This window comes from Parambassis ranga, chromosome 16 (assembly GCF_900634625.1).
Source record: "Parambassis ranga chromosome 16, fParRan2.1, whole genome shotgun sequence".
NCBI classification, from domain to species: Eukaryota; Metazoa; Chordata; class Actinopteri; family Ambassidae; genus Parambassis; species Parambassis ranga.
In genome coordinates, this window is record NC_041036.1 from 1,351,945 (window position 1) to 1,365,155 (window position 13,211).

General features: G+C 46.8%; 3 protein-coding genes across 3 annotated transcripts; 2 read left to right on the forward strand and 1 right to left on the reverse strand.

Moving 5' to 3' along the window:
- The first annotated feature begins 905 nt into the window (after positions 1-905).
- Positions 906-2,795, forward strand: LOC114448719 (calcium homeostasis modulator protein 5). Its single transcript, XM_028425854.1, has 2 exons — positions 906-1,586; positions 2,193-2,795. Exons 1-2 carry the CDS (start codon positions 1,044-1,046, stop codon positions 2,580-2,582), a joined length of 933 nt encoding a protein of 310 aa, XP_028281655.1. The 5' UTR covers positions 906-1,043; the 3' UTR covers positions 2,583-2,795.
- Positions 2,796-3,369: 574 nt separating this feature from the next.
- Positions 3,370-7,842, forward strand: rwdd1 (RWD domain containing 1). Its single transcript, XM_028425529.1, has 7 exons — positions 3,370-3,557; positions 5,014-5,079; positions 5,173-5,303; positions 5,420-5,563; positions 5,634-5,766; positions 7,013-7,075; positions 7,423-7,842. Exons 1-7 carry the CDS (start codon positions 3,485-3,487, stop codon positions 7,533-7,535), a joined length of 723 nt encoding a protein of 240 aa, XP_028281330.1. The 5' UTR covers positions 3,370-3,484; the 3' UTR covers positions 7,536-7,842.
- A 655-nt stretch (positions 7,843-8,497) lies between these two features.
- LOC114448806 (amine sulfotransferase-like) lies at positions 8,498-12,315 on the reverse strand. The gene is made up of 7 exons (XM_028426000.1): positions 12,160-12,315; positions 11,910-12,068; positions 11,572-11,789; positions 10,586-10,712; positions 10,406-10,500; positions 10,152-10,332; positions 8,498-9,389 (listed from the first exon to the last, which is right to left on the reverse strand). The coding sequence occupies exons 2-7, from the start codon at positions 12,061-12,063 to the stop codon at positions 9,265-9,267; spliced, it is 900 nt and encodes a 299-aa protein (XP_028281801.1). The 5' UTR covers positions 12,064-12,068; positions 12,160-12,315; the 3' UTR covers positions 8,498-9,264.
- Between the last annotated feature and the right edge of the window lie 896 nt (positions 12,316-13,211).

The window sequence follows — 13,211 nt, forward strand, 5'->3', positions numbered from 1 at the left end:
CGCGTCATCCTTCATCAGACTTTACAAACAGAAACCAGAAACATGGAGGCCAGCAAACACATCATATGAACATCATTTGGCCATGTATCTGCTGTCTCACACAAACTGGAGACGCCAGCACAGTATGTGTGCTTTTCATTTATTATAAATTCTGTTCTTTCTGCACGAGTCTGTTTGTCACCAAAACCACTGATTTCAACAGGAAATGTGTCGTCTTCATGCGGTCAGTGCATCAGTGAACCACTTCCTGTTGTTAAGTGCACAAATGAAATCATTGTTTTTCTGTGAAATGTGAGAGTAAAACTCTGCAGCGCAGTGTTTATGGTGGTGTTGTATTTACAGTTGTTGTCATATCGATCTGCTACATGTGGGTTCTTTCAGCCGCCACAAAAACCGCCTTGAGATCAGGGTTTGTTTCATGCACAAAGAAAAGATGTTAATGCATTCAAAACCTGTGGGAAATGGAACCGAAAAACCAGAAAGTGGATGTGGGCACTTCCCCACCCACTGCCACTGCTGAGTGAGTGTGTGTGTGTGTGTTCTCCATGGAAACGTCTCAACAGAGAGAGAGAGAGAATGCAGCTGCATGTCTGTGCGTGTTCCGCCATGCGCTTACATACAAACATGTTTAAATAGAAACAGTTTTTCTCGTTCTGTCGCCACCGCATGCTTTCAGCCCGCTCTGCATAATAACGGGGTTAAAGGTCACAGAGATGTGCGCAGCAGGTTTAATGTAGTTCCTCAACAGAGATAAAGCTCATAATGATGGATGTAGGCAGAAGAGGAAGTGGAATTATGAAGTGAGTGAGCAGTGCAGCAGCAGCTCTCCTCTCTCTCTCTCTCTCTCTCTCTCTCTCCCTCCCTACGACGGACAGTGGGCGTCTGCCTGCCTGCCTGAAGGAGGAGTCTGAGGAGAGGACAGACAGCCAAAGGGAGTGGCCCCGGCAAGCTTGTCTGATGGGTTTTGTCTCTGGAAAATCAAAGGGAAAGGAATGACTACCAGCTCCTAGAGTTTCCTCTCTTGACTCGTCTCAGCTGCCGCCATGGATACTTTTCAGACCGTCCTGCGTTTCTTCATGAACCAGAAAGCCACCATTGGCTACAGTTTCATGGCTCTCCTGACCATAGGCGGGGAGCGGATTTTCACCATGGTCTCCTTTCAGTGTCCCTGCAACCACAACCAGAACTTTGCATACGGGCTGACTTTCCTGCTGGGACCGGCTGCGGTGCTCCTCGTCTTAGGCCTGTTCTTCAGCACCCGGCTGTGGAAGCTCTACACGGGCTGCTGCCTCAATCCCATGAAGCTTTGCCCTCGGGGGAACTGCGTCGGCTGTGTCAGAGTGTTCTTGAGCATTTTCAGCGGGGCCTGTGTGGCCCCCATCATGTGGCTGTCTGTGGCCCTGCTCAATGGGACCTTTTATGAGTGTGCCATCAGCGGTCTTGATGATAACTTCGTGGTGGATCTGTTCTGTAAAAACAAAACCTTGACGTGCCGGGAGGAGCTGGCCCGGGTCCCCTGTGACCGCTCCAAACTGTCAAACGAAGAGCGCATGGAGCTGCTGCTAATGTTCAGAGCACAGTCACAGGTAAGACACACACCTGGACTGTGTGAGCGTGATGCTGAACCTCTTGGAGGAGCTTTAGTCCGTTCCTCAGTACAGGACAGCTCCAGACATGTTGGTGGGTTTCCTCACTTTCATTTGGATCAAGGTCCAAAACATGTACTTTGTTGTTCTTTAACCTTTCTTTTGTAGAACCAGTTGGACTTAGATCCACTTGCATTATGGGAAATGTAGTATCAATAGAGTCTCCTTTCATACAGACTGAAGGCTCATGGGTGTGTTACCATATGAGGATCATTATTTTGTTTATCCCTACAAATGTGGGTCAGTCGCTTGAATCTGAGTGAGCATGTTTGTGCTGTGAGCTCACTCCAGCTGAGGAATGAGAGTCTGTGCAGTTAATTCATGAATGGGACCACACAGTGCTGCTTCATCACCATAAAACTGGTGCGTTTTTATTAACGTTAACAGAGTCACACTGTGAGAGGTCATAATTCATGTCAGAATTCATAGAAAAAGTCTTAACCCAAATATTTTACAGTCCTCTAACATAGCCTCATAATAGGTAAAGCTGTCCTTCTGTGTTTAACACTGCTTACAGAGTGTGTGTGTGTGTGTGTGTGTGTGCAGATCCTCGGGTGGTGCATCATCATTACAGCTGCCACTGTAGGCCTTCTGGGTACCTGCTACAGAAACTGTCGCTCCAAAGTCAGCTACCTGCAGCTCACGTTTTGGAAGCGTTATGTGGAGAAAGAGAACGAGCGCTTTGACGCCTTCGCTGTGGACTACGCCACCAAGCTGGCCGAGAGAAACCTGCAGAGCTTCTTCGACAACAAGCACCCCGACCCGTTCCCGTTCCCCAACCACAAGGCCTGGGAGGAGATCTCTGCATACTACAGCTTTTCAAGGAGCGAGCAGTATTACAGCACCCTGCAGAGATACGTGGAACGGGCTGACAGGGACTTCACACCAGAAACGAGACCCGTCATGGACCCGAAGCACACCGTAGAGATGACCTAAAGAGCTCTGTGTCAACGATCACAGCCTGTGCAGGTCTGACTCAGGAAAAACTGTTCACCAAAGAGTCTGAGGAGCATAACCACTAATATATTCTCCCTACCTCCATAACACTGCACATGCATTTGAATGATACTTTTTTTAACTTACAGCTTTTAAAATATGTTTCATTAAAATATTCTTTAAATGTATCAAACCATCTATGACAATCCATCAATAGACCAACTTGTTTTTGTATTGTATGAAGCACTTTGCTGAAGGTGCTATATAAATAAATTTATACATAAATGCATTTACTTTGTCTTGTCTTTATGATAGAACTGGTTCCATAGTTACCAGTAGCAGATCAATCAGCTGTACAAATTATATTTGCAGGAAAAAAAGCCTGTTGCCTTTATTATTAATTAATGTTATGTTTTTCCTACTTAGATTTATGTATTAAATGTATTGATTTCAAATATCTGAATTGATTTAGATGTTTGATCGATGAGAATTCTTTTATTTTAGGTCAATAGGACAAATGTTGTGGCGTTGATTCCTCCTCGTCACTTGGGGACGCTGAAGCACTTTGTGACTTGTTCTTGTCACCAGACCAAACCAATAGAGCGCCACAGGAATGGAGAAAAAAAACCGGAAATGTGTTAGCATTTTAGCACTTCTTGAATTAATTTTTGAATCATTTTTTATTATGTTATTTTTAAAATAACGTCCGTGGTTAAAACAAGTTATTCAGATATATTTATACGTTTTATTCTACGACACATTCCAAATGAAGCTGCGGCTCATCAGAGCAAAGAACCCCGATATCATCGATCAGAACTGAGTGGATGGTTGGACTCGCGTACACACACATGTTGTACTAGCTTCAACGTAGCGGTGATGTTTGTACCAACAGCTGCACAAAAATGACAGATTACGCAGAGGAGCAGCGGAATGAGCTGGAAGCCATAGAGTCCATCTACCCGGACTCTTTCACAGGTTTGAACTGTGGCAACGTCTCGTAGACAGGACAAGAAGGCGATAGCTAGCTTACTGCTAGCTGCTACACGTCAGACAGCTAACTGCTATGAATGCATAATGATACTCCATTAAGTTGTGTTTATTGTGTCTAATATTGTCAAATATTAGAATAAACTCACTGTTTCAGGTGTGATCAGAGTGACAGAGAAGGCCGGGGCTGTAGAAGTGTGGTAGATTGTTCTACGACGTGAATGATTCACATTATCTGAAGTTATTCAGGGGTCAAATTTAGAATCAGCACATTTAATAAATATTTAAGCAGGTAAACAACACGTTAAAATCACTGCAGTGTAAAAGGTGCACGTTTGCAGCTGTGGAGCAACGACTTCACAAAAACTTTACAAGAAAAGCAGATTATTGATTAGTTAATTATACAATAAAATAAATTTTTTATTGCTGCTCCACAACAAATGGTGCAGTTCCCTCATCCTGAATGAAGTTTTACTATCATTATAGTTCAATGTTAGTTCTAATACATGGATATAAATGGATTTTTTTCAAGATTACACTTTGTACTTATGTTTTTTTTTCTTATACTTTAATAATCCCAGATGGGAAATTGCTTAAGGCTGCCAGCAAGTAGGGCCACACTAGTGAGTGCACTGGAGGCACAACAATGACTGCTCTACCACTGAGCCACTGCTGTCCCTACTGAGTGTAGAATCATAGGGGAAACCTGCAAAGATTTAAAGAGGTTTATCTGTCATCTGCACAGTATTGACAGCGGTCTCATCTGAGCAGTGAAATGCTTAAAACAAGGCAGGGAGACAACTCCAAGTTATCTACCTACCAGATGGCAGCAGTGAAAAGAGTCTGTGGCTGGGGTGAGTCAGGGCTCTGATGATTTTCTGAGGCAGTGTGTGTTAAAGATGGTTTGCAGGGAGGGAAGGTGACAGCCGGTGAAGCGCTCTGCTGTCTTCACCACCTTGTGGTCTGCAGCAGAGCAGCTGCTGTACGAGGTGGTGATGGAGCCCTGTAGAAGGTGCAGAGGGCAGAGGTGCTCAGTCCAGATCTCCTCGGTCTCCTGAGGAAATAAAGTCTTTTATGTCTTTGTCACTGCAGTGGTGCCAGTGGTCCAGCAGAGGGCCTCACTGATGTGCACACCAAGGAGTTTGAACTTGTTGATTTGATCTGTTTAGTACTAAAACTACATCCTATGATGAAAGATATGCTAAAACTTTCTTGACCAGAGCCTTGTGTACTGCAGTGCAAGGAACTATCATTTGCTGTTATACTGTAATGATACTCTGAGGACTGTAATCTAAAGGATGTCACAGTATTTAGATGAAACTGCTTGAAGTCTGATTCACTGCAGCAGGACTTTCTAGGCGATCAGAGTTTTCTAAACTGAGGCACTGATCTAATAGTAGGATGCAGGAGTGATACATCACTACACATCTGTGTGTGTTTGCAGTGCTCTCAGAGAATCCCACCAGCTTCACCATCACTGTAACATCAGATGCAGGAGAACATGGAGAAAGTGAGTATACTGAAGAAGATCCTCGATGCAGTGACTGAAATAACACGACGTTTGTCTTGATAATAAACACTGTTCTGCCTCTTTTTTCTGCAGCCGTTGAAACCACATTAAAGTTCACGTATGTTGAGAAGTACCCGGATGAGCCCCCACTGTGGGAGATCATGTCCCAGGAGAACCTGGAGGACAGCGACGCAGACAACATCCTCACTTTACTGCAGCAGCAGGTCTGTGGATGCCTGAAGTACAACTGAAACAAATGTCACGTTGTTGCCTACAGCAGAATGTATATGAGCTTGTGATGGTGTTAGTTCTTCATCCATGACGCTGTGTTACTCTGCAGGCAGACGAAAACTTGGGCATGGTGATGATTTTCACCCTGGTGACTGCCGTCCAGGAGAGACTCAATGAGATCGTGGATGAGATGAAGAACAGGCAGGAAGAGGAGAGACGGCGAAAAGAGAAAGAGGCAGAGGAGGCAGAGAAGGTAGGACGAGGAGCAACGGAAGCAAAAACATGTTTTAGTTTCATTGTGTAATTGTGTGTGTGTGTGACAGGTGGCTTTCCAGGGCACAGTTGTAACCATCGAAAACTTCCTGTCATGGAAAGCTAAGTTTGAGCTGGAGATGGCCGAGCTGAGGAGGAAAAGGCAGAAAGAAGAGGAGCAGGCAGGAAAACCTAAACTCACTGGTGAGCCTGATTCTTCTCTCAGCGCCCATGTTTGGTCAGTTTGAGTCTTCATGTCGATGAAGAGTCTCAGTCATCTTTATTCAGAAGGCTGAAGCGAGGCGTCCTGTAGGGGAAACATGGTTTCTATGTGGTGGAGGAGCTCCTGTAGCCAAGCGGTGACATAACGGGTAAATATAGATTGTATAAACTGATCATCACGTTTGTTTACAAACAAACATGTTTGATGGCAGCAGAACATCTAATTAGGCCAACTGGCAGCAGGTCAGTGGGGACTATAGAGAGTACAGGGGGCGCAGGGGTTCACCGCTCTGTGGCACAATGCAGGGAGATATAATTATATTTAACTCATTATTCAACACAAGGATGCTTTCCCCGGATCCCCCAGGATTAAAGAGAGAGGGAGGATAGGGAGGAGGGGAGCATCCAGCTCATTATCAGCTCTGAAACAGTAGCTGTGATGTTTTCGAGGAGGCTTTGTTAACGCAGAACAACATAAGCTACAAGCCTCCGAGTACAAAAAGCTGCCATTCACACAGTGATTGTTCCGGGAGGCTTCACTTATGACTTGTGTGTTAAAACCACATTCTGCATGCGTCCCAGCAGCTTCACACTCCTCGAGGATGAAAGAAAACGCGTCCTGTAGGGGAAACATGGTTTCTATGTGGTGGAGGAGCTCAGTGGGGGGTCTGTGTGAGACTCTAAATGTCTCCACACTGACCTGTTGGTCTGACTTCACTGTGTCCACTATGAGACTACAAGGGGGATGTGGTGGGGGGACAGGTGGACAGTCCATTGTTGTTGCTGTGATCATGTGACTTGGAGTGAAGCTTCCTGGGAATGGATGGAAGCTGCATTGGTAGAAAGATGATGTCTGAGGCCACCACCTCTGTTAAGGGAAGGTTCTTCCAGCTGAACATAGATGCTTCCTGACTCCTCTTTAGACCACCTGTCCTCTCTGTCTAGGATGTGGACATTGTTGTCCTCAAAGGAGTGTCCTCTGTCTCTGAGGTGGAGGTGAACAGCTGAGTCTCTCCTGTGCTGAGCCATTCTTCTGCGGAGTGGTTGTTTAGTTTCTCCAATGTACAGATCAGAGCATTCCTCACTGCACTGGACTGCATATATCACATTGCTGTGTGTCTCCCTGAGAGTCTGATCCTTCGGGTGAACCAGTCTCTGTCTCAGTGTTGTCATTGGTTTGAAATGGACCGGGATGTCATGGTGCTTCATGTTGCGTTTTTCTCACCAGGTAAACAGCTGTTTGAGAGAGACCACAACTTGGACACATCCGACATTCAGTTCCTTGAAGACGGTAAGCAGCGCTGCACCTACATGTTAACAGGGACACAGCTGATAGCTGCTCGCCCACTACTGTTTCCAGCCTGTGGTTCAAGGTCATTGATCACAGGACAAAAACAATTAACACAAAGCCAAACCTGGCTGCATCAGATACCCTCTCATACATGACCCTTTCTAATACCTAGCCACTCTGGAAAAGGACACACACACACACAGGAAGGGTGTCTGGCAGGAAATAATCAATAAATACAGGTGGCCATTATGGTGTATATTGTAGTAATCTGAGGGATACAGGTAATAAGAGTCGTCTTAGTTACTGAGTGGCGCCTTTATTCTGAAACACTTGTCTTTCTTCTGCAGCTGGAAACAGCATTGAAGTGGATGAGTCCCTGTTCCAGGACATGGAGGACTTGGATTTAGACGAGGACGACCCAGACTTTGACCCTTTAGACATGGGCAGTGATGAGGACTAAAGCAGGAGGGGGGACAGACTGTTGGACCGTGCTGCCCCTCTCTTGAATGTGGTCTTTTTACTACATCCAGATCTGTCTTTATTTTTTTTAAAGAAGAGGAATCGCCATAAATACAACACACACACACACACACACACACACTACCCCAAAGGTTCACGACCTCCACAACAGTCTGCTCGTCACAGTGTCGGGATGTTATGTGCCCAGCAGGGGGCAGTAAATTATCAAGTACGATGTGACCTGGGAGTTAAAACTGTGTTCAGCTGCTTTGCTGTTAAGTAGCAGTATATAAATATATTCAACACGATAACATGTGAGATCTCTTCATTCAGACTTTTGCAGGAAAAGTGCAGCAACGTGTGCTCTCAAACCGTGAAGATGAAAAAGTCTCATTACAGGCGATTACGATGATTCAACACACGTGGATCCACTTTCGAGCCAAAGTGCAAAGGAGCGCGACCCCTGTAGCCAAGCGGTGACATAACGGGTAAATATAGATTGTATAAACTGATCATCACGTTTGTTTACAAACAAACATGTTTGATGGCAGCAGAACATCTAATTAGGCCAACTGGCAGCAGGGCAGTGGGGACTATAGAGAGTACAGGGGGCGCAGGGGTTCACCGCTCTGTGGCACAATGCAGGGAGATATAATTATATTTAACTCATTATTCAACACAAGGATGCTTTCCCCGGATCCCCCAGGATTAAAGAGAGAGGGAGGATAGGGAGGAGGGGAGCATCCAGCTCATTATCAGCTCTGAAACAGTAGCTGTGATGTTTTCGAGGAGGCTTTGTTAACGCAGAACAACATAAGCTACAAGCCTCCGAGTACAAAAAGCTGCCATTCACACAGTGATTGTTCCGGGAGGCTTCACTTATGACTTATGTGTTAAAACCACATTCTGCATGCGTCCCAGCAGCTTCACACTCCTCGAGGATGAAAGAAAACGCGTCATAAATGTCAAATAAAATACAGTTTATTCCAAAAAATATACTCTACATCATCAGGCAATATGTCACAGAAAGGAAAAAGGACCAAGACTCAGTGCTCGATGGCTTCAGTCGAATCCTGTTTCCACACACATGATGGTAAATATACAGAGATAGAGAGTGTGTTTACACAATATCAGTGTCATATAAATATCGGAGTACCGTACATGCATAAACTCAAATTTGTGTCATCGCTCAGACGACTGGAATGTTGGAATCCTTCATCTGATTCTGATTGGTCGGTCAGCCTGTCAGCAGGCAGCTAGTAAATGTGGTTTTTAAAGGAATACTCGGCGTGGAGTTGTTCTCGCTCGGCTCGCTGCACATCCTGAAGCTTCTTTGTGCCGCAGGTCTGAAGTCATCAGACTCCTAACATGTGACCTGAGTCTCATGTACAGACTGACGCGCTCCATTAGGCGACCTGACAGGCCATATATTCAGCAGCAGAACGGACCATGTGACGCTCACTCATTACAAATCTTTAATAAATCTAACAGACGGCTTCATCACAGTAACTCTTCCTCGGCATTCACAGCAGCGCCTGAAAGGTCGTGACCCAAACCTTTCAGGCGCTGCTGTGTGTCTGACGGCATGACGCCCAGCTGCTACTGAACCGTGCAGAGTAACATTCAGTAATAGACGTGACATGGCAGAAGGAAGGAAATACATGAATAATGTCATGAAGCTGCAACTGTGATCATCTTCTTCTTCTTCATTTCATGAGACAGACGGCCGATCAGTCAGTGTGGCCCATGTCCCAGGTGAAGGTCAGAGGGAAGTCCTCCATCTCTCTGAGGAAGACCTGGTCAAAGCGCTCGTTCTGGGCCTGGGTGAAGTGGTTCCTCCAGTCCCCGATGATGCCTGGAGGAAAGAAAGACTCTACAGTCATCTGTCCTCACATCACAGTCTGTTTATTCATCAGCGGACCGTTCTAAGAAAGAGTAGTAAGACCACAAATGGTGCCACTGTGTCCCGTCCAGGAACATTTTTCACTCTGATAATTAACGGTGACTGCAGAGCTGCTGCTTTTTTTTTTATTATATTATTATTGTTCGAGTACTTTACTGTGTTTGTTCAGTCCATTGGTCCGGCTTCCAGCTGGCAGCGTTCAAAGAAAAAACACAGAAAAGCCTCAACAGCAGAGTCACAGTTTAAAGACGAGCTGCTGACAGCAGCAGCGAATCGTTTCCCTCGAGGACAGCGACGAGAACAAACGGGAGATTCATCAGCGGGGACGCTGACACCGCACCGAGTGATGGTCACATCCCTCACTGTCTGCTGCATGTGGAAACAGGCTGGTTCTCATACCTTTCTCTGTAAAATGTTCCCGCTACAATCGCACATATTTGTGTTCACAGACCTAAAACATTGCTTCATTCCTTCAGCTGTGTCCATATCTGCAGCTGCAGCAGCCTCATGGCACCCAGACAGCTCCGCTGGCTGCAGGCCTGATTACAGCGGTTTGGTTCCAGCCTGCCCCCCTTTCCCCTTCCCCCTGAAATGTTCCTCTCTCCCTGCTGTCAGATTATCACGTAAAGGGAAACATGTCTTCATAAATATGAAGCAGACTGGATGCTACACTGACCCTCTCCACACAGAGACTCCAGCAGCAGACACGCTCACCTTTCCTCATGAACCTTCCATTCTGGTGGCTGAGCAGGTCGTCTGGCACCTTCTCATAGCTGGCCTGGGGGATCTTCCTCATGTTGTTGAAGGTGCTGTGTTTAACCACGCTGGCCAGCTGCTCGTCCGTCAGCTCTTTACCCAGGAACGAGGAGATCTTCTCCACAGCTGAGTGCAAGTCCTGAAGAAAACAGCACTGAGGTGTAAAGACACACACACAACGATACAGGATGTCAAACGATGCGGGGTCCTACCTGGATCATTTCTTCATAGGTAATGAACAGCATGTTCATGTCATCTTTGTGTGAGTACCAGGTCTTGATGTGCTCGAACCAGCTGCAGCCAAACACTGCAAAGAACAACGCACAGTTTCATCAAAGTGCCACGAGCAGCATGTCCTGTGTTCAGGCGACAGAAGGAGACGCTGCTCCTACCGTCTCCTCGCATGAACTTCTCAAAGAAGTCATCAAAGTCCTTCGGTGTTTCCAACATGTTGGCCAGCTTATGGAAGTGGAAGTAAGAGACCAGGACGTCTTTGGGGTTTCTGGCCACGTAGATCACCTAAAACAGGCCCAGAGTTTGTGTCAGTCATCAGTCAAAAGTCTTCTGGGATCTGAAACTGGCCTCTCAGGCTTACTGAGATCATTTGGTTCTGAACCATTTCCTGCCACTGCAGTGCAAGAAGAACTAAAGGAAGCCCCAAACATGGCAGGACAAATATCAACCTATGAAATCTAAAGACCAGGACTCCTCTGTGTGTTGATTAAGAGTCTGTCAGAGAGGTGATCTCGTGTTCCCCGTGGAGACCAGATCACCCTCTAAACAAACAACAAACATCTTTATCAAACAGGCTTTTATGGTCCAGCAATTACACCTCTCATAGTAAAAGGCACATGACAGCCTGCTTGGACTCTGAGAGCACGAGGATAGAGGCCGTCTGATCTGATGATTCAAACATTCAGGCAGGAATCCAACCACCATGACCAGAGAACAGGGAACAGCAGGTATGCTTCGTTAATGGCTGTCCTACAATGACCCATGGCTACACACGAGGAGACCTGCAGAGGGCAGCACTTTAATGAACCACACATTCAAACACATGCTTTTCTACCTATTCAAAGTGCTTTACTCTACTGTCTTGCCCAAGGACACATCATCGGCATGCAGCCAGGGTGGAGGACAACCACCTGATCCACAGTCAGGACGTCTCTTTCTGTGAGTTTTTATCCTCCAGCACCGCTCACAGATGAGACCACATCTTATCTCCAAAGGTCTGTGAAGAACTGTTGACCTCACATGTACAGTATGTGACTGTGGTCTTAGGAATGAAAATACACAAAACAAATGGACAAACACTGCTCACATCTGCACTGTGTTTCATCCAGGTGCTGGCTGGACAGCCACAGTACGGTGAACTGACCTTTCCCTTCTTCTGGCTCAGAGCAGGGGGCAGGAACTGGTGCTGCAGATGGGTGACCCTCAGCCTGGGGGATGGAGCGGTGATGAACGCCTGTCTGTTGCCGTTCAACTCGATCCAGGGGATGAGGTCTCCGTTGGAGTGGTTGTTGAGGTGATTGATGGCCGACACGTCTCCCTTCGCTTCCAGGAGAAGCAGGATCTGCTGCATCCAGATGGTCCCTGTCACACAGAGCGGGTGCACGGTGAGTACACCTCTCCTTCAAATTAAATCAAGTTCAAACACACAGAGGAGTGAGGGACAGACAGTCCACAGATGTCCCTGCAGGACACCAGGCTCACCTGATTTGGGGTATGTGACAACAAAGACATCAGAGTCTCTGATCTCCAGGTTGTAAATCTGGTCCACATCATCTGGATCGTGAGTCCCGCTGATCAAATTGAAGCCTCTGTGTGGCACCAGTGTGGGATTTTTCTCTGCATCATTTAACTCCATGATAGCTGAAGGTGCGGAGTTAGTTAATGAACGGATGCAGCAGCAGCAGAGATGTTTGTCTGAGGACAGAAAGTTGTGGGAGTCTGTGGCTCTTACCTGCTGCGTTCACTCTCCAACCCAGCGCTGAAGTGAGGGCGTCCACTGCGCGCTGATCTCCTCTCTCCTACTATCAGGAAACACCTTATATGAATCCAGCTTCACGCTGTAAATACGCGCCGCATGTCCCACCTCTCCCTCTCTCTCTCTCTCTCTCCCTCTCTCTCTCTCTCTCTCTCTCTCTCAGTGTGCTTGCGCGCCCGACGCTGCGGTTATTACGCGTCGGGTGCGCGCTTCCCACCAGGACTTCTCAGCTGATGACAGAGCAGAGCAGAGGGGGGGTTAACGTGGCGACTCAGCTGCGGGTGGTGAATTGCACAATCGGGTCTGGTTTGGTTTGATGTTGCATAAACTGCACTTATTCCAACCGAGTGCGCGTTTTCCAAAACATACACACGTCCAAGTACGGACGCAGCAACATGCACACAAAGTGTGTGTGTCCGCTGTTTGGATGCTTCTGCACCAATATGACCCGAAACATCAGCAGATATTCACACACAGCGTGCTCTGTGATTCTGGAACATGGAGTCAGGACTTTGCTGCACTTTCTCCTGAGATCCAGCTCACACACAGGTGTCACCATGAAGCCACAGATGCAGCAACACATGCTCACACCTCCGCCATGCTTCACAAATTCCAAACGTCCCACTTAAATCCTGTTAAAACATAAATGAATTAATAATGTTTCTGTTGATCCACAATGATCTTAAAGCTCAGAGTGTGTTTTTCAGGAGTGTGTGTGGATGCCGTCTGAATACTTGAGCAGGGAAGCTGCTGCTCAGCTCCAGAACAAACACTGTAAACCTCAGGTCAGGACACATTCTTCCTTACTCTTGCTGACCCCCACTTCTCTCTCTCTCTCTCTCTCTGCAACAACAATTTACGCTGATTCTCTGCTTCACATGCTGTCCACAACAAACCTCCCACGCTGTCAGCTCACAGGGACACTCAGTGTTCAGATCCACATTGGTGACCCCCTCACCCCACCCCTGTTGGTAATGAGCGACCACTCAGAGGGGAGCCTCTCTGCTCGGTCTCCTCAGGATGTTCTC